This window comes from Eurytemora carolleeae, unplaced genomic scaffold, assembly GCF_000591075.1.
Source record: "Eurytemora carolleeae unplaced genomic scaffold, Eaff_2.0 scaffold428, whole genome shotgun sequence".
Classification (NCBI taxonomy): Eukaryota; Metazoa; Arthropoda; class Copepoda; order Calanoida; family Temoridae; genus Eurytemora; species Eurytemora carolleeae.
This window is the reverse complement of record NW_019396394.1, coordinates 56,022-82,382: the sequence shown is the minus strand read 5'-3', so window position 1 is coordinate 82,382 and position 26,361 is coordinate 56,022. Positions and strand designations below refer to the sequence as shown.

The following is a 26,361-nucleotide window of genomic DNA, read 5'->3' as shown; positions in this document are numbered from 1 at the left end:
AATTGACCCCCCCCCAGCATATCCTGGTTTTCAAGTACCCCAGCAGAGATAGGGTTAAAGAAAACATAGCAGTTGGCTTTGATTTTCTTGAGGGCTAATTGAATAAAAATTTTCCAGAATGCTTTTATGCATACTATCCTTCAAAGATGTTCTTCATTAACAAAAAAAAACATGATAGAATATTTTGTATCGCTATAAACAACATGCCTTGCCTCGTCTCATTCTTTGTCGATAGTCGGGCCTGTATATTCATTTAACTATAATGAGCAAATTGTTCAAATAAACAAATGCTGTCAGGCCGGTGTTTTCTTATAAAATTATTAAATATTAAATATTAAATATTATAAAGTATTAAAAATGAATTTACAATAAAATAATCCCTGTTCTGTTCTACCTGGTTTAGTGCCATTAGATGCTTTATCCGCCAGCTTTAATTTCTCCAGTTCTTTAGTTAACGGAGTTACCTAAAAAAAACAATTATGTATGCATGCAGGGACCAAATTTTATGAATTGGAAAGGACGCTGAACTAACTATCGCCGGCTCAAATCCTGAATCACCGCTTAAAATCCTTATGCATTTTTTACTTTGAATCAGTGATTCAAGACGGTTCCTGTTCTAAATATCTCCTTCCCATCCTTCCTATTCTTCCCATCCTTCCCAATCTTCCCATCCTTCCCGTTCTCCCCATCATTCCCATTCTTCCCATCCTTCTCATTACTGATTAATTCGGAGCAAAAACATTCATTACAATCTTGGCGAGGCACAAGTGCTTGGAAACCAGAAAGGATCAAGGTAGAACATTTTAACACATTTAGAACAATTTTCAAGCCAATTTTTCAATTACATGGTTGAAGCCAATATAACAAAGGAATTGAGTCTTCGTCACAAACTTTGCTGCTTGATTGCAAAAACCTTTGATATTTTAATCTTAGATTATTTGTGCATAAAATTCACAGTTTGAAATATCTGAGGTCTACAGCATTGGGTTGCAAAGATATAGGAATAAGAATAGAAAATTAGAGTTTTGACAAAGACTCAATTCCTTAAGTTTAAAGATATTTGGTAGTTTTCATAAACGTCCGATGCGTATAATAATAATAACAACATATCTTTTGTAATACGACTTTTCTATTGTGGCCTGTGCTTGCAGAACAAACATCTCTAATATTGACTAAAATTTTGAGTTATTATTTTTAGATTGTTCAATATGAAAATATATAAGAATAATGTAATTTATTTCTCTTTTCACCTTTCAGAGATAATAAATGTATCTTAAAACCCGGGAATCGCTGAGGCAAATATATATAGATACATTTTCGTATAGTAACATTTTTTAACAGCACATTCTCGTATAGTAACGTTTCGTAGAGTACATTTTCGTATAGTACATTTTCATATAGTACATTTTGGTATAGTAACATTTCGTATAGTACATTTTCGTATAGTAACGTTTCGTATAGTACATTTTCGTATAGTACATTTTCATATAGTACATTTTTGTATAGTAACATTTCGTATAGTACATTTTCGTATAGTAACGTTTCGTATAGTACATTTTCGTATAGTACATTTTCGTATAGTAACGTTTCGTATAGTACACTTTGTCCAGGAAATACGTCTAGATAACATTTTGCATAGGTAACATTTCATATAGGTAACATTTCGTATAGATAACATTTCGTAAAGGTAAAATTTTGTATAGATAATATTTCGTATAGGTAATTTTTCGTGTAGGAAACATTTCGTATGGGTAACATTTCGTATAGATAACATTTCGTATAGGTAATTTTTCGTATACAATTATCCATAAAAGAATGGAGATAGTTTGCAGAAAATTGTATGCACCGTGATGAAGAAATTCCGCCAAATTACAACATTATCAAAACCATGTGTGTATACTCGTCAGGGTTATGTATGCAATAGTTGTTTACAATTATCATAACTTATGTTTAAAGATTACTTGCTGAACAGTTTGGCATCCTGCATGATAAAGAATACCTGAAATTTGATGGATAATAATTCGGATAAAAAGAAAAAGTATGTTCAATAGCTTTATATAGCTTATATTTGATGTTTTATTTTTTTTACATTTATACGAAATCTACCCCAGGTGTTAGGCCTATACGAAATGTTACCTAGACAAGATTTTATCTATACGAAACGTTACCTGTACAAAATGAACCAAGACTAAATGTTACTTTACTTAAGTACAACACAAAATGATATTGATCCTTAAAAAGTTTATTATCGTAGGTGACATTTAACTTGGTATTTTAAGGGACTGCTCATGTAATTTTCAGTGGTGACCTTTAATTCTAAGTATCACAGGCCCAATTCACAACTTATTTAATTCATTTCAAATACGGGACCAACTTTTAATCAGCTAAAGAGCAAGCTGTACAGTGCAAATATATGGCTAACCAGGAAAGTACGGCAAATTAATTATCCCATTCTTGTAAAGAGAAAAAAGGACAAATTTATATTCGTGTTTTTCTGAAACTATTCAGGGACAAATTTCAATTCTGATTTGTTAGGATAAAAAAAATATTAGGACAATGTTAAGTTGAAACAGGGTGCATAGGGTTGGTAACGTTTTGATTTTTGAAAAAAACGATCGTTTCGTTAAGAAAACGTTTGAGAAAACGAAACGATCGTTTTTAAAAATGATCGTTTAACGAAGCAAAAAACGATCGTTAAACGATCGTTTTCAAAAACGATTACCAACCCTAGGTGCATGTAAAGATAAAACTTTAAATCGAGAGTTGGTCTTTCCAAATTTCGTTGACAGTCCCTTTATAATTTAAAAAAATTTAAATTACGAATTTAGTTCAACCTTGTAGAGTCTAAATTGTTTATATTCAAAAAAAGGAAAAGTTGTTCCTTGAATAAAGGAAAGGTTTACAAAATAAAAGGATTTCTGTCAAAGGAACAATGTATCTTTGTTCTCCCTGGAAACCACATAAACCCCAACCTGACAATAAATTTAGTATAATGTCGATATTTATTATAGGGTATAGGGTATAGGATAAAGGTTTTTTCCCAAATAAAATTCCTCTTATTTTAATTAGTATTTTAAAGGTTATAAGGATACATTTTTTTAATGTTCATCTTATCAAGTGACTTTTACCCCCAAAGTGTTTACCCAATGTCAACATAGTGTTTTTATTTAGACACTTAAAAAAAAGAACATATGCATTATTTTTTTTTATTTTGGCTACCATAATGAAGTTTGTAGGAATGGTGGAATAATTGTATGAACTGTAGAATTCTAGGGAAACTGTTTTTTTTATTTTTTAGTTTCAAAAGTCGTTTATAGCTAGACTCTTTTATGATTCTAGGGTGGGGCGCCGCCCCTCCCCCTTCTTTCTCCTAAATATACGGTGGTAGGCGATTATATCAATATAATGAAGACGACAAGCTTTTAAACAGTATGAATTCACAAAAAATGGAAACAAAGAGAAGCTATCAAATAAAAAAGCTTCCCTTTAATTACTTTTAAACTTGTAAGCAGAAATAAAAACTTTAATAAAAAAGTCGGCTTCGTAATATTGATATTATCGCCCACAACTGTTTACGCCCTTCCTAAAGAATTTTTTTTTATCAAACTTCGATATGCATATCAAGTATATTGACAAGCTCTACAGATTCCAATATTTTTCCAATATTTACAAGCTGTGTAGTGGTAGTTTATACTTTACTATAGTTTATAGGAAATATGTAAAACCTTTAAATCTTTTGAATGCCGAAAACTTAAAATAATTTGGATTTATAAACCATGCCATCTTTTAGTACCTTTCAACTAAACAAAGATATGTACAAAATTTAAATTAAACAAAGATATTTATAAAATTTAAATTAAACAAAGATATTTTTATGATTTAAATTGCAGGATTCTTTTGATTGTAAAAGCTGATTATTTTCATTTGTGATTTCTCTACATAATTGATTTGCGCATTTCTTGTTACAGAAATATTGGAGTCAGTAAACAGACACTATCTTCAACATTATTTATAAGATTAAGGTGTTACTGTCAGTGTCAACGGTACCATTGTCAATCGGGCATCTCCTCTTTTTTATTGAGGGCCATTTTTTACTACGACGGGAATCCCTTTAGTAAAATAAAACAACTTTTTGACAGCTTTGCCGTTCACCCAGAAGTAAAAATCTTAAGTCGTCTTTAGATCCCACTTTTATTTAATTTCCATGTTTTTGGAATACTTTTGTTTTCTGATTCCTCGACCCCCAGTTCTCAAAAATGCTAAACTAACCTGAATACTATGTCTCCTTCCACTTCTACTACTACTAGGAACAGGATTGCTTCCTAAACAAATAAATTGGATTTAAAAAAAAAAGTTTTTCTCTTTCTTCTGCAATATTTGTCTTTGTAAAATTTATCCGCAGAAACAAACAAGGGATTTGATGGGATTCTATCTAAGCTGACACATAGCTTTCAAACTTTTCTCTCATGCACAGGGGGGGTAGGACTGTATTGAACAGTAGTACAGTAGTGCAGTAGTACAGTAGTACAGTAGAACAATATTACAGTAGAACAGTAGAACAGTAGAACAGTAGAACAGTAGAACAGTAGAGCAGTAGAACAGTAGAACAGTAGAACAGTATAAAAGTAGAACATTAGAACAGTAGTACAGTAGAACAGTACAACAGTACAACAGTAGAACATTAGAACAGTAGAACAGTAGAACATTAGAAGAGTAGAACAGTAGTACAGTAGAACAGTAGTACAGTAGAACAGTAGTACAGTAGAACAGTAGAACAGTAGAACAGTAGAACAGTAGAACAGGATTACAGTAGAACAGTAGAACAGTAGAACAATAGAACAGTAGAACAGTAGAACAGTAGAACAGTAGAACAGTAGAACAGTAGAACAATAGAACAAAAGAACAGAAGAACAGTAGAACAGTAGAACAGTATAACAGTAAAACATTAGAACAGCAGTTCAGTAGAGCAGTAGAAAAGTAGGTTAGTTTATGCGCATACTGTAGGTCTATTAAGGATATATCTGATAAAAAGGGGTTTACTAAGCAATGCATCTAAAGGAGCACTATTAAAATCAATGTGTATTGAATTTCTACTTCTATATATGTAAAATGCAAGTCAAAAGTATGCAGCAAAAGTATATATTTTTGTTGTTAAGTAAAACAAATTATGGGATCACTGATTCATAAAAAAACCACAAACCTTTTTTTTAAGTTTAAATACATATATTAGGTTTCAGGGTGATTTGCATCTTTCCCAGTTGCAAACCATGATTTTAAATGTTTTCAAGAATTGAATCATAAAATGAAGATTGCCATCTTTAGTGCGTGCATGTTAAATGACACCCAACTAACACTTAAACAAATAATTGACATATCTTGAAAATATTTCTAGATAATTCTTGATCTAGATCTCGGTCATTACAACAACTCTTAACAAGTTCTAGAGATTTCTAGACTCGACTGCAGTGCAGTAACTCTATCATCTTAGCTAATCAAGGAATTATAACAAACATTCATTTAGAGAATATACATCCTGATATATACAAGGAGTATAAGGACATATTAGGCAGATACATGAGTACCCACACAGGAGTATTAGGCAGTACATGAGTACCCACACAGGATCAGACTTTGGAGACGACTGTATGGAAGTTATACTGTTTGTTATTTAGCGACGGTAAACTTGTTTCTTTCTTTGCTAAATCATTTAATAAACTAATAAAAGATTATTAAGGCAGAAAACTAAATATAACATTGGGATATTGATATTCTAAGTGGGTATCCCTGAATACAATGCATACCTGCAAATATGAATAGAAATATCTAGAAATATTCAAATTCAAACACAATATCAATCTAAATATATTCTAGATATTAAACACGATAATAATTTTAAACTGAAATATCCATGAATATTCTGGATGTTTAAACATAATATCAATCTAAACCTGAAATATCCAGGAATATTCTTGATATTTAACACAATATCAATCTAAACCTGAAATATCCAGGAATATTCTTGATATTTAAACACAATATCAATCTAAACCTGAAATATCCAGGAATATTCTTGATATTTAATACAATATCAATCTAAACCTGAAATATCCAGGAATATTCTTGATATTTAACATAATATCAATCTAAACCTGAAATATCCAGGAACATTAGGATATTTAAACACAATATCAATCTAAACCTGAAATATCCAGAAATATTCCTGCTATTTAAACCTAAACAGGCTGGGGAAGTTTTTTGTAGTTTTTTTAAGTGCTATAACTCTCATTTTTGACACTTTCATCGTGAAATTTTGTGACCTTTAATAAAATAAAAAGGATTTTTTGTTTTTTAATGCTTAGGGTTGGGTAAAGCCTACAGGGCGGAAAAAATTCCGGTCTTTGGAAAGAAAATATAAAATAGCCCATAACTTTTTTGTGACTAAAGCTACATATATAAAAACTATTTTTCTGAAAAGCCCTTGAAAAATAGATATAGAAACATTTGTCACACTTTTATATTTGTTTAAGATAATCTAAACCTGAAATATCCAGAATATTCTGGATATTTGTACATAATATCAATCTAAATCTTAAATTCCTAAAGAACAATTTAATGTATTCTGGGACTGTTTAAAACCTAAATATTTGAGAAAATAAAACAAACATATATTTGCAATGCAAATACAAGGTTTTTTAGATATTGTTAAAAAGAGTATTTTCAGAAGATTTCCATAAAACAATATTAATAAATCAAGATATCGCATAGAAAAGTTTATGACTTTGTACAGTGTACATACGTACGTACATGCTGCAGAAACTGTACATACTTTATATTAAACTAGTTTGGAAAACCCAGCTTTGCCTTAATTGTAAAGAAACTGTTTCTAAATGGTATACTGCCTCTTTAAACTTTATTGAAGATAAACTGTTACTAAATGGTATACTGTCTCTTTAAGCTTAATGAAGATAAACTGTTACTAAATGGGCATTCTGTCTCTTTAAGCTTAATGACGATAAGCTGTTTAAAAATGGTATACTGCCTCTTTAAGTTTTATTGAAGATAAACCGTTACTAAATGGCATTCTGTCTCTTTAAACTTAATGAAGATAAGCTGTTTAAAAATAGTATACTGTCTCTTTAAGCTTTATTGTACATCTAGAGACTGTTCCTTAATTGTACACTGTCACTTTATGCTTTAAGAATGTGGGGAATTGTATAAGTTATGTTTGTTGTATAAAGAAAAGCACTGTGGATTTGCATAGAGTACAACAATAGGACCCTCTCAACTGCAGACACATTTATAATTATTATTATTATCATTATTTTATAAAGAACGTTTATTACAATGTAAACATTAAAAGGCTTTGAAGGTTTGGGTAAAGGGGGGGGGGGTTCGAATAGTTGTTCCTTTTCTTTGTGTTGTCATTAACAGGAGTTAAAGTTTTATTAATTTATCTTCAAACTTAGATAATCTGTCGGCCATAAAACATGAGCCACTGAATTTTCTTTTTTGAAAAAGATTTACATTACTTTAAAATCCTTTAAATTTTTGTAGAAAGTCCTTATGTTGAATGATATTATGCAAAAATCCCCCAGTCAACATTATCATCATTCTTCATGGAATAGATGTACACGACCAAGCATATATTTACATAGTTTGATATTAAGAATATAAATATGTAGAATTGCTATTTACATTTCTTAATGTAAAAAATGCAGAAAAACACTGATTGAAGATATCTATTGAAGTGGTATAAACCTACAAAAACAGTGAAATCTATCAAATACTGATTGAAGATATCTATTGATGTGGTATAAACCTACAAAAACAGTGAAATCTATCAAATACTGATAGAAGATATCTATTGATGTGGTATAAACCTACAAAAACAGTGAAATCTATCAAATACTGATAGAAGTTATCTATTGATGTGGTATAAACCTACAAAAACAGTGAAATCTATCAAACACTGATTGAAGATAGCTATTGATGTGGTATAAACCTACAAAAACCCAAGTTTTAAGTCCCGAAATAATTAACACTTTTTGTTACTACTCCCGACTCTTTCTTCTTACGGGAGTTGAACATTTTTAATCAAAAACATGATGTTTCAAAAAATAAGAATCTTAAAAATTACAATTAACAATCCCTGAACTTTAAAATCTGATTGATGACTAGCCTGTATGTGCTGTTTACACATAATTTTGACCTATTATTATAAGAACTGCAACATCAAAAAAGTTTCAGCTAAATTTCTATGCTAGGAAAAAATAAAGATTTAGTTTGGTGTCTGTTTCTAATATAGGGTTTCAACCTTAAAACTATTTCTCAGCACTAAGGAAAATACTAAATTGATATTTTTATAATATTGTTATTTATTAATGTCCTATACTGATATATTTACAGTTGCATATATCAATCATTGGGTTGCAAAGATATATGGATTAGACAATATATCAATTCTCTCTACTATACAAGCTCGTTTAATGTCTGCTGCTCTATTCCTTGTCGCACTTCCGGCTCACATTCTCAACTCCCTGGCCAGGAACAGCTGATTCCATTCAGTTTTTTTACAATTTGCCAACGAAGTGGAGCTACGCTGAATTTGAACAGTATTTAATGTGAGTATTATTACGTGTTCATGATGGATTCTGGAAGATTGTTTCTGCTCAATCGCACCTTACCGTTTTAATTTTTGCGAGTGCAGACTTTCTTGCCGCTTTCTTTCTTTTTCAAAATCTTCCAAAATCCACAATGAAACCGTTAGCTGCCGCAGCTATTGTTACTGTAGAGCTTGTATATTGAGAGAATTCATATTTTTTTGCGTAATGTCCTCTAAAACTCAAAAAACGTAGCAACAAATTAACGTTTGTGGCGAATACTAAATTCCTTTACCCAGAGGTCGAACTTTTATGCGGATATTGTTAATCTTAAATTGATCTAGATATTTAATATGAGTACTTTTGAATTTGAGGATCAATGCACAGAGAAATTAAATTAATCTATGGGTCTCCATTCTCCATATAATAAAGATATTTGATCCCAAGATTCACAACAAAAACGTTATGACTTCATGCTAGGCCTAATATAAAAATCCTCTTTAGGTTTTTTGTATTTTCAGTATATAGCATTATAGGCTGTCTACACTCTACATCTATAAAGGGTTCAACTTAACTATCTATAAAAAGGGAATTACATGGAGATAGAGATTTTAACATAAGACTTAAAGGACTGACAACGTAATTTAAAGTTCTCTTCTTATTAAAGAGTTACATGTTCGATTCCCAATGGTACACTTTAAAATAAAGTGGAAGATATCGTAGTGTTTCTTGCTTGAAAAATGTACAATTCTAAAGATGTTGTTCTTTGTTTTTAAAGTAGAGATCCGTATGTCATTGTTAGAGGAAATTGTTGATCCCCTGCATTTTAAAGTAAAATTACTTTTGGGAATAGATGATGCCACTCTTTAAATGGAGATCCAGTTGATTTTAAGTGTATAGTCCCTTTATAAGATACAGTGTTTAAGTCCCATATTAAAGTTCTCTCATACTGTGTAAGGTACCATGAGAAGATAGCGAACTACGACTCGAGGAACTTGAGGTTTTAAGACGAGAAGAAAGGGCTACAGGTGTACCTAGAGATGGGCGCATTCGCCTTTTTCTTAATTTTGTGCATTCATCGTTCTTGAACGACCCATTTTTGTTCGTAACAAATTTTTTTATTTACTCTTAAAAATATTGTTCATTTTCCAACTATTTCGTTCGTTTTCTCATTGAACGATCGTTCAGTAAAATCGTTTGCTCTAAAACATTATTCGTGCTGTACAAGAAAGATCCTTTTTTTCAAGGGTTGGTCAAAAAATCCTTCGTTCATCGTTCGTTTTATTTCCTGACCGACACCATCACTCACAATAAAATTCGTTCAATCTCAAAATTTTGTTTGTTGAGAAAACCGATGCCCATCTCTAGTACCCTGATACTCAGATATAGTGGATAGATCAGGTTCCTGGCTCAAGGATCGAACTGGTTCACGTCGAAGCCGTCGTTTTATATCCTTCAACTCTAGTTCCACATAGAAGGGTTAATCATTTCAAAAACTGGAAGATTTGAACATTCAAATATAACGATGTGAACAATTATACCCATAATTAATTTATTTTTCAGAAGAAAAATCATTTTGCTTATCAATTATTGCAAGATTACCCACAATGAATGAGACTTGAATGCACAGAATCATTTCTGTAAAAAAACAGAATAAAATCCAAACAGTCGTCTCTGCAGTTTAGAAAAGAATCCGACCAGTCGTCTCTGCAGTCTAGAATAGAATCCGACCAGTCGTCTCTGCAGTCTAGAATAGAATCCGACCAGTCATATCTGGTGTCTGATTCTCTGAAGTCTAGAATGAAATCCAACCAGTCGTCTTCACAGTCTCATCCTTTATGGGTAACCTTGTATGTACGTTTCCGTAAGTTTGAAACTTATCTCGTTTTGTATTTGTCCTGCAGTTTATTGATAATAGATTTGATTGAAATTAAATTATTAATGATTTTAATTAACTATTCATCCTCATAAAGTTTATCTACTTTTAATATTTAATGCAACTTCTAAAATGTTTCGGTACATGACAGCAAGATAATATTACAAAGGTTAAATTTCTTCTTTTCAATGTTTTGGCTGCAGTACATATTTTGTGTATCGTTAAATGTAAGTTTTGCATGTTATACAACATATAAATGTTTTTTTAGAAATAATTCTTCAGAGAAGAGAAACAAATTGTTCTAATAATTTTTAAAAGAATGTTATGTGGCAAAATTTCATTTATTGGTCGTCACAGCCTAGATGCATATATCTAGATCAAACTTTACAAATATGCAATGGAAAATATGCAAAATCTGATTGATATATCAAGTCTAAAAACTCATGTAAACAAACTTAAAAAAGGAAAAATCGGAATTTTACATTAAAACGTGAAGACCGTGTTATAAAATTAAGTTAAATATAAATAACAGATTGAAAAAGTACAGAGAGGGTGGGTACTGGGAGTTAATGAAAGTAACGTAAAGTAAAAAGTAATGAAAACTGTTGAGAGGTGAATTAAACAAAAAGATTTACCTGGTGGAGGCGGAACCAGCCTAGCCCCTCCTGTTATAGGATTTCTCTCTATATGATACCCGCCCTATACAAAACAAGGGTTAATCAATAAATGACAACTGCGTTCTTTAAGGCTAAGAAAGACCAGACCAGGCAACTTCCGTTAACGACGAATGCCAAATTATATGTTATGCAAAACCCAACTTTTAACCAACTATTAAAAATCTTTCATTAGATTTCATATAACTATTTAGAAAACATATTGCAGTAAGGTTGCAATATGCGTAAACATTGACTTTCAACGGTAACAGAAAAGAAATCGAGTCTTTGAAACAAATTTAGATTTTCTTTTCCTTATATCTTTGCAACCCTATTTCGCTGACCCTTGATATTTCAAACTGTGAATTGTGTTAGATCAAATAATTAAAGTTTGAAATATCAAAGGTTTACACCATCAGATTGCTAAGATATAGGGTTTCGAAAATTTGAGTTGTGGTAAAGACTAAATTCCTTTGCTAGGCCTAATTTAGCTGTTGTTTTTCAAGTCCCCATTTTTCATTGTAATTCAAAAATCAAATATTTTTCCTGATTTTAAAGGTTTAAGTTAGTGTTCAAAAGTCGACATTTTTTCTTGGCCATATTTTCAAATCCTGGGGTCATGTGGGTTGCAACAAACAGTTGTTGGTTTCTACAGTGACAACCAGAAAAAATAGGAAGACGACTTTATGACTTTAAAAAGAACAATATGCATGAGAAACAGCCATTGTGCAGTGTAAACAGACCCATTTCACTTAATTTGTGATCTAATAAGTGGCAAGTAAAACTATTGCATTGTAACAGCATCAAATACACTTTATTTCTGAAAGTCGTATTTCTATATCAGAGTTTTCTGGTTTACACTGCAGTTAATTGGAGCAAATGGAAACTTTTAAAAATTTTAGTTCTTGAAACACGAAAACTACCTCAAATTTTTCCCCATCAGGGGGGGGGATCAGAGGAACTGCTACTGAATGTCGTCTTCCTCTTGTATCCGTCCTGGAAATAATATTTTTTAGGTCTCATCACACAGTTCACATATTTAAAAAGATATATATTTAAAAAATAAAAAGTATGCAAATCTCTTTTCAATTGAATAATAAATCGATTATGTAAAAGATATATATATATATTAATATATATTAAAAGTTGTACGCCTGATACAATTACTTCAGAGAAAAAAGGTTATGCTGAAAATATAAGATTAGGTTATCCCTGCAGGGTATGACGACCAAGGAATATCTAAGAGGAATTAAATTAATCCGTACCTCTGTATAAAGATGTAGCTCAATGCCTGATCAAAAATTCTAGATATTTAAAAAAATAGTCTAGAAAGTTTTTACGATTTTTTCTTAAAATAAAGTTAGCAGATAAAAACTAATCACCTTGTTGTAGTTAACACCAATAAGTTCTCAGGCTCGTTCTTCAGTTTGGCCTGAAATGAAAATTTAATTGAAAACCTTAACTGCACAAACTTGGAGAAAAACCAGCTTTTTTTAGTACACCAGACTAGTAGTTGAGCTGAGAGTATAGTATTGTAGAGAAAAGCTTTAGGATTCAATTTATACCAATGAGACATTTTTATGATGTACAATTTTTAAATAAGAGATTTAAGTCGTTTAGTTATATTTCATCAGTTGTTTTGTCAGCAGAAGAAACGTTTTTTAAAATAATTTAATAACCCGGACAAAACATGTAAAAAAAAATACTTTATAGACTAGTTTTCTATTTAGGAACATATTTCTTAAAAGAAATCATCGATAAAAGCAATAGTAGATCCGTTGAATCGATTGTTTCATTGTCATCATTTTCTGTTTCTATAATTTTATTTGCAGTTTTCTTCCAAATGTCGTCTTCACGATAAAAATTTAGAAAACCGCCAAAGCCCCATTAAAACCTTTTTCTTTAGAATATTTTACATCTTTTTATATTGATTATAATGTTTTTTTTTTATCGTTAGAACTAAAGAGCTTCTACTCAGAACCATTTATGTTTTTAGAAATGTGGATCACCCAACGAGGTTATAGTGTATAGAGTGATGATGTACGCTAATCCTTTACTAATTGTATAGGTCATAAACTATACCGAGAGTGTACTGCATATTTGTTTATTATAAGCTGATTCTGGCCTAACCTATAGTATCAATATTAGTAAAAAGTTGTAAGTGTACAGTACAGCTAATTGAGCACACAGGTACATAACTATCATTCCCCCTGGTAAACAGTTGTAAGTGTACAGTACAGCTAATTGAGCACACAGGTAGAGAACTAGCCTTCCCCCTTGGGAACACCTAATTAATTCACCCTCTGAGGTTTGGATCAACAACAAATATTAGATTAAACTTAATAATTATCGTAGTGGTGTTGTATAAATTGTTCTTTACCCCGGAGTTCTGTTTATTATGGATCATTTGGTGGGAAGACGAGGCAGTTTTCACAAACTGTACAATTTACTTTATAGGCCTAAATTGCCTGACAGTTTAGAGAGAGCATCTGTGAATATATTAGTTAGTTTTTCAACTGCATCGTCATATTTTACCCGCAAAGGATGGGACTCTAAAGGCGGCCTAAACTCTTTAAATATGTCGATTCCGAGGTTGAATTAAGTCTTCTGCCTTGACATTAATCTTTTAAGGCCTTTTTACTGACTTTGAAAAGAAAGAAGCAAGTTTACAATTGCAGAAAAGCATAAAAGTTAGGAAATAGACAATTTAAGTTCCGTATAGTCGTCTTTGAATTGTCTGTAGGTCCAATTGACCCCCCACCCCTATTTTCTTATAGAAAATTTTCAAAAATCCCTATATTTTTTGCGGAATCTAGTTGTTGAGCAAAGAATGTGAAATTTTTTTTAAAAAGCCCTTGACCCAGAAAATTCAAATGTGCAAAAACCATCTACAAATTTTCAAAACTCAAATTTGTATTTAAGAAAAACTGAAATGGTGCACATTCCCTAAGAAGGCGTCTGTGGAAAAATCTGTGCAAAATTTCTTTGCAAACATTGTTGTTTTCTGATATAGGTTTACCAAAGAATTATAAAATGTTGAAATTCAATGACTGGAAATAGGTATAAATAAATATTTAGTCTGGTACAGGTAAAAAATGAAACTAGGCATGTATGCCTAAAAACTCAGACAGAAAGTCTAAAAGCCCAGCTTTTAGCATTAAGTGTGGAGCGCTAGTTAGAAAAGCCAAGAAATGTCAGCTTCCTAGCACAAACACTTGTCGAGTTATCGGAAAAAAATGAGTTGACCCCACCCCCCTTCCAGGCTGGATAGGGTTTTATTCATTCTGTATGTGCCTTGGGTAATCACCATTTATCTCGTTTATATATTAGGACTTCGGGTTCACTTTTTATTTGATGTCAATTATATGGACAAATATTTTTGTCTTAAATTTTGAATACTCAACAATTAAACCTGGAAAATATGCCAAACATTTTGTTGATTTTCTTCTTAAAGAAAACGGCTTTTCAATATGTAAATAAATCCTTGCTGTTTCTTATATTCTAGTTGACATTTTTGATTTTAAAACAAATATGAAGTTGAGGATATAAATGCGGGAAAAGAGTTTAAAAAGCGGAAGCACCGGTTTATGAAGGAAAGGAAACTGTTGCCAAATATGGAAATTATTTATCATTTATAATATTCTGTCAACCACTATTTCCTTTTAGTGTTTATGTGTGACCTACCCCTCCAACGGGACTACGCAGGGATTAACTAGCTAAACTATAGAAAAATCAGACACTCGACAGTAATGTGATTTTACGGTTTTTACCGTACGATAAAATGAGTTTTTACTGTACAGTACAGTGTGTTTGTAGTGTAAAGTACAGTTGTAATGTATTGTAGACTGTGCTTGTAATATACAAACTAGTATGATGTGTTTGTAATGTATGGTATAATGTACTAACCTTTTTAATAACTTTTTTTTCTTTGTTATTTTAAAAATCAAAAATTTTCGGATCTTTCTGTTACTATTTGCGAATTTCCAAAATTTTTAACTACGTGACATTTTTTCTTTGCAATTTTTTTCTATTTTCGACCAGCCATATGAAACTTATCATCGCATAAATTGTTAAAATAGCTAAGATGTTGTTTTCCATGGACTGGTAAATATATTTAGTATTCTATAAGCTGTATCAAGTCGAGTGAATTATTCAATCAATACTGCAGAGTTTACACAATATACGGTCTTACACTTTTCCTTATGCTTCTCATACAAGAGATAGGAAGTTTATTTGTAGATTAGCTAAGCCTCATAAAAGAGATACGAAGTTTATTTGTAGATTAGCTAAGCCTCATACAAGAGATACAAAGTTTATTTGTAGATTAGGTAAGCCTCATACAAGAGATACGAAGTTTATTTGTAGATTAGCTAAGGCTCATACCAGAGGTTGGAAGTTTATTTGTAGATTAGCTAAGCCTCATACCAGAGGTTGGAAGTTTATCTGTAGATTAGCTAAGCCTCATACAAGAGATACAAAGTTTATTTGTAGATTAGCTAAGCCTCATATCAGAGGTTAGAAGTTTATCTGTAGATTAGCCAAGCCTCATACCAGAGGTTGGAAGTTTATCTGTACATTAGCTAAACCTCATACCAGAGGTTGGAAGTTTATCTGTAGATTAGCTAAGCCTCATAAAAGAGATACGAAATTTATTTTTAGATTAGCTAAGCCTCATACAAGAGATACAAAGTTTATTTGTAGATAAGCTAAGCCTCATACAAGAGATACGAAGTTTATTTGTAGATTAGCTAAGCCTCATACAAAAGATACAAAGTTTATTTGTAGATTAGCTAAGCCTCATACCAGAGGTTGGACGTTTATCTGTGATTAGCTAAGCCTCATAAAAGAGATACGAAGGTTATTTGTAGATTAGCTAAGCCTCACATCAGAGGTTGGAAGTTTATTTGTAGATTAGCTAAGCATGATACCTGAGGTTGGAAGTTTATCTGTAGAATAGCTAAGCCTCATACCAGAGGTTAGAAATTTATCTGTAGATTAGCTAAGCCTCATACCAGAGGTTAGAAGTTTATCTGTAGATAAGCTAAGCCTCATACCAGAGGTTGAAAGTTTATCTGTAGATTAGCTAAGCCTCATACCAGAGGTTTGAAGTTTATCTGTAGATTAGCTAAACCTCATACCAGAGGTTGGAAGTTTATCTGTAGATTAGCTAAACCTCATACCAGAGGTTTGAAGTTTATCTGTAGATTAGCTAAACCATATACCAGAGGTTGGAAGTTTATCTGTAGATTAGCTAAACCTCATACCAGAGGTTGGAAGTTTATTTGTAGATTAGCTAAACTCATCTCAATATCTTCGGCGCACTTTTGTCTCAAAGTGAAGATTTCCGTTAGTCTTTACCGCTAATCTACATGATTAATATTATTGTTATTATTATTTTTATTATCATTATTATTTTTATTACTATCATTACTGTCGAAACTTGGGCAGCCAAGTGAAAACGAAAAGAAATCTAAAATAATTCGTAGATTTTCTAAAGATGGGGTTTAAAGCTTGATCTCAGGTTCACAACACAAAAGATCTAAACTTTAAACTTTAAACTTTAAAGATTTATCCAGAAAATAATAGGAACTAAAGAAAAAACACTTATAAAAGATTCCTAAAAGATTTGACATTTTGCTAATCTACAAAACCTGAACCGATTTTCATTTTTATATCGGATAGATTTAATCTTTATTTTTGCAATCTCTCATTTTCTAAAAGCAAAATTTTCTTTGTTTTCTGATAAGTTGAAAGTGATTAGCTAATTACTCTGAAGAGATAAGCAGAATAAAATCTACTTCCGACCTCCAGGCCCCAATCAAAAGAATATCAAGAATTCAGAACTTTTTCGTTGTGAGCCGGATCAATCATTGATCTAAATTCTTATTCAGATCTAAGGGCTAATTCATCCGTTTACTTATATGGATCAAGTATTGATTTTAGAATTTAAATGTGCCTAGCCTACTTTGGATATCAAAATCAAGCGTTCAAGGTTAACATTTCAGGATTCAACTAGAAATAAAAAAGAGTAAAGTACAACTGTAGATATAGGGTAAAGCTTAGCTAATATTTTTTATTATGTCTAACCCCAAACTATATATATATAATATATATATATATAACTTTTATATCCTTCAGTTTTTATCCTTAACCAAGTTTAGTAAATTGCTGTTGTAAAATTTGGAATATTTCTCCATACATTTAAAGGGATTGTTCAATAATTTAAAATTAAGCAGCATACTCACTATCTTATGAAACAAAATGAATAGTTAGCGCCAACCTTGGCACTTAAATGGTTAGAATGGACGATACTTCTCTATAATGGTGGTGTCACTTTCTTTCCAAGAAAGCCAAGATTTTTGTACTTTATGAGGATTTTGAAAATTTCCTTTTTATTTTAGATATAAGAAATTTGATAGGAACTGTAAACGTCTTTTCAAATAAGTCTCCATCTAAAAAGTGATAAGTTTGATAATTCGACATTTTCCGTGTACATTTTTTTTAATGGATCCCTTTTATATACCATCAAATAAAGATTTGAATATATTCAAAATTCTAAAAGTTTTTATAGTTATGATTGAACATAAAAGTTTACCACATTTGTTGTTAACCCTAGCCCTGTAGAGATTTTTATAGTTTATGTTTTTTGAGGTGGGGGAGGAGGGATTGGTATACATGTTAATAATTAATTCAGCTTTCTAATGCATACATATTGATGCACGTCCTTAAAGGGAATTTAAACGAAATTTCAAGTGAAATTTAGTACAAAATTGGAAATTCCAGATTCAGATTCAGTTAAAACTTATATCTGATTTATAATGTGGGAGATATTGTCGTTTTTCTCTTTTTAAAAGTGTTTAATTCGGATAATTCCCAGATGTTTTCCTGCAGTAGAAATGCCCAGGTCACAATTGAAAATTATCATTAGTGAATATTAATTAGATTTAAATATTTTATACCTCTGACTGCTACGAATAAGGTGCTGGTGTTTTTTTTCATATTGCAGAAAAAGGAATGCATCGGACAAATAAATTGAGTTTTTGCCACAAACTCAAATTTTCTAATCCCAATATCTTGGCAACCAGATGGTAATAACTCTTGATATTTCAAACTTAGAATATTTGATTTGAAATAATAAAGGCTCACGACATAGGGTTGCATAAATATTAAGATTAAAAAATCAGAATTTGTGGCAAAGATTCAATTTCTTTGAAATACATAAGTAGTAATTATGGTGCACATTGCATATCCTGACGTAAAAATCTATAAGTAATATATTTTAACCGTTACAAGTGTATAGCATCTTTGTTATCTTTATTTTCAGGACTATAAATAAAGAAAAGGGGATCTTTTTTGAACATAATACAGTTTTGTTTAGATGCGGCCTCCTTATTTATAAAAAGCTTTTCCCCAATTTCTTGCAAGCAAGAGCTCCGATCTATCAAATCATTTTAATACTGTCCAAGGTAGAGTATACTCGTTTATAAGCAATTTATACAATCTAGACACTCCCGGCACTTTACCCTTTAATCATTTGATGGCTTTTTTTGCCCTTGCTTTACGTTTTTTCAATCTGGGGCCTTATTATTTTTGCTATTTAGAAAGTTTTGGTATAATGTCAAGGGTTCCGATTTTTAGCTAAAATGTCGAAAAAGTTTAATCTTTAAATTTTAACAGAATTTCCTTTTTTAATTACAAACAAATGTTGAAACAAGTCAAAATTGTAAACATTTGTAGAGGATATGAAATCCCCGAAAGTGGATTATGAAATCCGCAAATCAGTTGTGTCGGACCCTGGAACCGGAGAAGACCTTCTCAACTTCCTCTCCTTTTATACACTCTTTATTTAATATGTAGGACGTTTATCTGTGATTAGCTAAGCCTCATAAAAGAGATACGAAGGTTATTTGTAGATTAGCTAAGCCTCACATCAGAGGTTGGAAGTTTATTTGTAGATTAGCTAAGCATGATACCTGAGGTTGGAAGTTTATCTGTAGAATAGCTAAGCCTCATACCAGAGGTTAGAAATTTATCTGTAGATTAGCTAAGCCTCATACCAGAGGTTTGAAGTTTATCTGTAGATTAGCTAAACCATATACCAGAGGTTGGAAGTTTATCTGTAGATTAGCTAAACCTCATACCAGAGGTTGGAAGTTTATTTGTAGATTAGCTAAACCATATACCAGAGGTTGGAAGTTTATCTGTAGATTAGCTAAACCTCATACCAGAGGTTGGAAGTTTATTTGTAGATTAGCTAAACTCATCTCAATATCTTNAACCGGAGAAGACCTTCTCAACTTCCTCTCCTTTTATACACTCTTTATTTAATATGTATTTATATTATAGAAGCAATAAATGTACTTCTAAACATTTATATTTTCAAGATGATATTGGTAAACTGTAAACATTTATATTTTCATGATGATATTGGTAAACTGTAAACATTTATATTTTCAAGATGATATTGGTAAACTGTAAACATTTATATTTTCATGATGATATTGGTAAACTGTAAACATTTATATTTTCAAGATGATATTGGTAAACTGTAAACATAGTAAAAAGTTTTCTAAAATTTGAGTTTTAGCAAAATTAGTTAAAACCGTTTATTTTGAAAGCGTGAAATGCGAGCTAGTTTTTTTAGATATAAAATTTATTGTTTTATTACATATTATATCGTTAACTATATGTTGGTTTAGGAAAGACTAATTATGACAGTAAACAAACCAATGTTTGTCTACAGTACGGAAAAAGATAAAAACCAAGAGGGAAATGGAAGGGAAATTAAAACTTGTATTTTGTATTTCTTATTTTTAAGATATTTTATTTTTATTTTTACTAGCTGATTTACTAGCTAATCTACTAGCTGATTTACTAGCTGATTTACTAGCAGATTTACTAGCTGATTTACTAGCTGATTTACTAGCAGATTTACTAGCTGATTTACTAGCTGATTTACTAGTTGATTTACTAGCTAATCTGCTAGCTGATTTACTAGCTGATTTACTAGCTTATGTGCCCGACTTCGCATTGGAATTATTAAAAAATACTGGAGAAAATAAATTTAAATAAAAAAAATTATAATTGTAAAGAAAATTTTGTAATCTTTTTTCGCCTTTGTTATCCCCAGAGTTCTCATGGATTCCCTTATAAAATGTCAGCCTATTTGGTCCAGCCGTTTGGCTTTATATGTAGATGTTTGAGCTGGACAGAAGGAGGACGTCAAATCTATTCGACGTTACTGCTACTACTTTGGACTACTTTGGACTACTTTGGACTACTTTGAACTACTTTGGACTACTTTGGACTACTTTGGACTACTTCGGACTACTTCGGACTACTTCGGACTACTTTGGACTACTTCGGACTACTTCGGACTACTTCGGACTACTTTGGACTACTTTGGACTACTTCGGACTACTTCGGACTACTTCGGACTACTCTGGACTACTTTGGACTACTTTGGACTACTTTGGACAACTTTGGACTACTTCGGACTACTTCGGACTACTTCGGACTACTTTGGACTACTTCGGACTACTTTGGACCTCGTTTTCACCTCTAGTTATGATTTTAAGCACAATTATGAGTTTGAGTCCTTGCCACAAACTCAAATTTCTAATTTCTATTTCTTTGCAACCCGATGGTTTTTCCTTTTGTTAGTTCAAATTTAGATTATTTTATTAAAAGAATTCATAGAATAAAACATCTAAGGTCTACGGCATTGGGCTGCAAAGAAATGAGGATTAGTAAATCACAATCTTTAGAAAAGACTTAATTACATTGCTTACATTCTTTAAACCATAACATTTTGTTCTTCTCCATAGCGCTTCAATAAGAGGACTTGAAATTTATTAAAAATAAATTTCCTTTAGTTTGACGTGCATCGAACATAAAACTTCTAAGCATGCATTAAAATATACTGCAGAGTAAAGAGCACACACTCCTGACCCTTAAGTAATAGTAAATTCAACCTAAAGTCTGACCGCGTCAACCTTGTTGCACCGGCTAGTCCTATTAAGTCCTTTATTTACCCAGTGTCCGGGCGATACAGTACAAACTGGGACCGGAAAGATTGACCCGGCTCGGAAATGCACATGTACTACGGCTGCCCGTGAGAAGATATCAACGAACGCTTTATTTTACCATTAAAAGATAGGAATTTCTGACAAGTATACACCCCCTCCCCCCAATCACTAGAAATTTTTTTTTTTAAAGTAGATATGGTGGCTAATTTTTTTTGCAAAGTTTTTTTTTATAAGAAACAAAATATTTTTTTGAACTATTTACAAATTTGCTATGGTTGGTTCAAAGAAGCATAGCAACCTTATTAAAAAAAATTCCGAAAAATAATAATTTAACCAACATTTTAAGAACTAGATTAAGATTCGATCCCTGAGATGGGGGAACCAAATTTCTTAAAATTAAGTCTAAGTAGCTGTTTCATATTTTGCATCCGGGGAACTCGGTCGAGCCACGGGATTAATTTCAGCTTAGTTTAAAAATTCCAAGTTAAATATATTCACATTTTTTTGGAGAAAACTTATTTATAATTTTTAATATCTAAAACTTGAAAGACCTTGTCAAATAATTTCTACTTCATCGCTAATCCCTGTCAAATTTCTTACTCTGTTTGTTTACGGTTAAAGTTTTCAGATATTCATTCAACAGTAAAATAGAGGTTTTCTTTAAAATATATATATCATTATTTTATATATATATATATATATATTCATCATGATATTTTTAAATGATTACAATAGATAGTCAAAGTTTAAATTATCTAAGGTTTATGCTTTATGCAGCCATCAGGTTACAAATATATATGGTTTTATTAAAAGACTTTGAGAAGTGTTTGTTCAATTGCTTTGGTCACAAACTCTGATTTTCTATAATCCCTTTATCTTTGTAGTACAATGGTGATATTTTAAACTATAAATCATGTTAGATCAAAAATGTAAGTTTGAAACATCAAAGGTTTACACCATCAGGTTGCAACAATATAGGGATTCAAAAATTTGATTTTGTGGAAAAACTGAATTTGTTTACCTTGGAGTGGAGTTCCGGAAAAGCAAAGTTTGCCATACTTCCGCGCCTGGCGGCAGGATTAGGCATTATAGTTATATGCTGCTCTACTTCCTCTAAACATTTATTACATTTTTACTTTTTTTCTTTACATTTTTGTAACCTGATCTGGCGAAGTTCATTATAGTTTGAAAGAAAAAAAAAGGTTTAAAACATCAGGTTACAAAGACATTAGGATTAGAAAATTAGAGTTTGTGGCAAGTAATAAGTTCCTACATGATTTTTTATATGAAATTTAGTCTTTGTCACAAACTCAAATTATCTAATTTGATCTAACGGAATTTTTAGTTTGAAATGTCAAAGTTCTACGTCAATATTAGGTTGTAAAGATATGGGGATAAGAAAATTTAAGTTTTGTGGAATTTGCAAACAATTGAAAAATGATTATTTTAAAAGTCGAAATATTTTTTAAGTCACCTTTCTCAGGAACTCCTCTTCCTTTGCTTTTATCCTTTTTCTTCTGCTTAGCTCCCCCAACTAATTTCATAAATGTAGAAATTATTCCTCTTTCAAGTAGAGATGGGCATAATTTTTTAAACGAACACAATTTTTCGTGAAAAAGGGGTTCGATCAGAAAAAAACTAAAGATAGATGAACGAAATGGATCGTTCAGAGAAATGAAAAAATTATCGTATTTTACTAAACGAATGATTTACTGGACAAACGATTTTACTAGAAAATCTTTCAGTGCGAAAACGAACGAAATAGATGGAAAATTAACCATAATTTTGAGAACCGACGAAACAAAATTTTTTGAACGATTGAAAAAACTTTATACGAAATGGGTCGTTCACGAACGATGAACGAGCGAAATAAAAGAGACCGTACACGCCCATCTCCTCACTCAAGTACATCATATCTTAATTTAATAAGACAGAATGAGACATGAATAGTAATGTTTTGAAAGAAACCTAGATATTGGCAACCAGACCCAAATTCAGTGTTCCATACTTAAAGAGATTATATAAGTTGTTTCAGGGCTACGAGAATTTTTCTCTAAAAATGTGTAAATTATGACTCGTTAAAAGTGATTTTTGCTGTAATTTCTTAGGTGACTCCTCCCAAATTTAAATCCCTAAAATGTAGAGAGCAATAATGTCAACTATATAAAGGAATTATATAAAAAAAATGTAGGAATGCATTGAATTGAATTTGACGTTTATAACTTATAAGCTGTAATAGCTAAATAATTAGTTATTAATATAATTAAATTAATTTCGGTTAGTGTAAAATTACGCAACGCAGTGGATTTGTATGGGTCCTGCACTCTTCGGTGTGAGCTTTTTTAACTATTTTCTCCTTATACAGGGATTGATCGTTTTTTTTAAAGGATCGTTTCGTTATAAAAACGACGACGATAAACTATCGTTTTAAAAACGACCGTTTTTGAAAAATTATCGTTTTTGAAAAATTATCGTTTTTGAAAAATTATCGTTTTTAAAGAAATCATTTTTCAAAAACGGTCGTTTTAAAAACGCTCGCTTTTAATAACGACCTTTTATAAAGTTCTTCGTTTCGTTTAATATCATTAACGACAACCAGTTCAAAAACTATTGTCTTATATTAAAACAGTTGTATAAAAACGGTCGCTTATCGTTTTTTTTAAAAAAGATCGGTTTTAAAAACGATGGGGATTCGTTTTCTAAAAGTTCAAAACGAGTGGATTGTTTTTAAAACTATCTTTTTTTATAAAAACGAAACGATCGTTTTTGAAAACGATCGAAAACGAAACGAAAACGATCCTTTAACGATCGTTTTTAAAAATGATTTATAACCCTACACGCAGTAGAAGTAAAATTAGTAGCTCCATCGAATTTAATTTGGTATAAGCCTTTTTTTAGCAAACACACCCTTTAACACAACGGTGTGTATATTTCTCGAAAACCAAGGATGGGTAAACACTCTTACTAAAATAGATTACAAGCTTTTCTAAAAAAAACTCCGTCAACCTTGATCAGTTCAAGGTTTAAAGGTTACCACGTCCAAAACTAATTAAAACATTCATCTTACTCTTGGAATTGAAATAATCTACGAAATGTTAAAATTCTGTTTAAAATTCTTATTGTGTAGACTGCACACAGCACAGTGCACTGTTTTGAATTTAACATTGTGGTCCCTTCATGCAGCAAGTTTATGAGATTATATTAAATCATAAAGCATTATAGAATTCTAAACTTTAAACGATTATGCAAAATAGGATTAGATGGGTGCAATGGAAAGGTATTGATGCTTTTCTTAAATAACGTCAAAAAATATTATTTTAGAATATTTAATAATGTTTTCGAAGGAGGGCGAAAATTTGGAGCATATTTACGTTAATTCCTTTAAAAAACAAAAATCGCGAACGAACAAAAACTCAATCAACAAAGAGAATAAAAAACGTTAACTAAACAGAAAGTTGAGTTTAAAGTTAAAAACGAAATTTGTCTAACCGTTAATGAATGGATAAAAAAAGTTCCGATGTTTAAAGAATTTAACATCTTTAATTTTTAAATGTTATTTTTTCTATTATTGAGTTATACTGCAGAAGATTTTAAATGTTATTTGAATTTAACGTTGTTAAAAATATAAATGGGGTTTCTGCAAATCTTTTTTTCATTAAAAAAAACACACACATACCCAAACGTTCCCACCGTCTTTTAGGGTTAATGTTGCAGGAGTTTGAGTGCTGCAGCAACCATAATTTATAAGGAAAGTATAAGATAGATAATAAATATATATATATATATATATATATATTTCATTTTATATGCCACAATCTTCTTACAACATGACATATACCATATAACATGGCTAATTCATCCGTTTTCTTATATGGATCAAGTATTGATTTTAGAATTTAAATGTGCCTAGCCTACTTTGGATATCAAAATCAAGCGTTCAAGGTTAACATTTCAGGATTCAACTAGAAATAAAAAAGAGTAAAGTACAACTGTAGATATAGGGTAAAGCTTAGTCGCCCATTATCTATTTCAACTTTTCATGGTGTTGTGTGAGCATCTTCTCTTTGTACAGTATAAAACAAAAACAAACAAAAAAGTTTGCGGATTTCATAATATTTTTTCGCGCATTTTCAAAATTTTACTAAAATAAAAAACTTTTAAACGCAAATTTTTAAAATTCAAAAACATCAAAACACTTTTTATTAGTTTCATGCAATTTAAGTTAAGAATTAACGATAGTCGCCGTAGTTTTAAAACTGCATTTCCGTTCGGTAAATTAAATTAACAGTTTTTGTCGTTCGTTTGTTTTCTCAGTGAACGATTGTTTAGTAAAATCGTTCGTTTAATTCTTTCAGTAAAAAAATCGTTTATTGATATTAAAAAACGAACTTTTTTTATTTCAGAAAATTCGTTCAATCAGAAAAATACAATGATACCCATCTTTATTCTTTGGTTACATAAATACATAATTTAATACCTTCTTCAACTTTTAATTTTCCAACTTCCTTCTCTTTTCTCTTTTCTTCCTCTAAATATTAAAAAAAAATTATCAAATAGTTTGTATAATTTCTTTTATGTCATCAAATAAAGTGTTAACCCGCTAGTGGCGGAAGAATTTTTTTTTGTATTTTTCTTTGAAATTTTGATTAAGAATACTTATTATTGGTTAGATCAAGGAAAAATACTAAAAATGCAACAAAAATAATGTTAAAGGTGGATTTTTAGGGTTTTTTAGAGTGGCCTTTTAAGTCACTCAGTTGCTACAGGGCGGGTATACTGCAATTGGGAAATTGAAAATAAATCATAAGTTGGAATAAGATGTGAAGAAGAAAAATGACTATACAATAATTTATTACACCAATATATCTAGGCTATGCCAGGGGGGATTCAGTCGATCCCCCAACCCTAATCCAATTTCTCCCTGTTTAGATTAAACGGAAATAGTTACTTTTCCATTTTTCTGATTGATAACATATACTGCATTTTAAATATAATAATAGTATGGTTTAAGGAGGCAATAATAAGAAACTTGTGTTTAAAAGAAATTATTTTACGCTCTCAACGATTTTTCTGTCTTTAAAAAAACCACAAAACAGCAAGCCTTTGAAATTGAAAATTGCATAAAAATATTAATTTTTTTATAACAAAAACTTTTAACTCAGTCGTTAACCCTGTTCCCAAACCCACAGTTTACACTGAAAAGC

The 26,361-nt window shown here is 31.0% G+C and overlaps 1 protein-coding gene across 1 annotated transcript in view; it reads right to left on the bottom strand.

Annotated features, from left to right (window-relative positions):
* Nucleotides 1–25,669, bottom strand: part of LOC111702367 (uncharacterized) — a 27,122-nt gene extending 1,453 nt beyond the window's left edge. Inside the window, exons 1-11 of the mRNA XM_023474029.1 lie at nucleotides 25,635–25,669; nucleotides 22,632–22,691; nucleotides 22,179–22,270; nucleotides 12,512–12,561; nucleotides 12,395–12,433; nucleotides 12,053–12,125; nucleotides 11,112–11,175; nucleotides 9,972–10,061; nucleotides 9,563–9,634; nucleotides 4,270–4,322; nucleotides 395–464 (exon numbers count right to left, since the gene is read on the bottom strand). Coding sequence (XP_023329797.1) covers nucleotides 395–464; nucleotides 4,270–4,322; nucleotides 9,563–9,634; nucleotides 9,972–10,061; nucleotides 11,112–11,175; nucleotides 12,053–12,125; nucleotides 12,395–12,433; nucleotides 12,512–12,561; nucleotides 22,179–22,244 — 577 coding nt within the window. The 5' untranslated portion in view covers nucleotides 22,245–22,270; nucleotides 22,632–22,691; nucleotides 25,635–25,669. The remainder of the gene's footprint in view (nucleotides 1–394; nucleotides 465–4,269; nucleotides 4,323–9,562; nucleotides 9,635–9,971; nucleotides 10,062–11,111; nucleotides 11,176–12,052; nucleotides 12,126–12,394; nucleotides 12,434–12,511; nucleotides 12,562–22,178; nucleotides 22,271–22,631; nucleotides 22,692–25,634) is intronic.
* Between the last annotated feature and the right edge of the window lie 692 nt (nucleotides 25,670–26,361).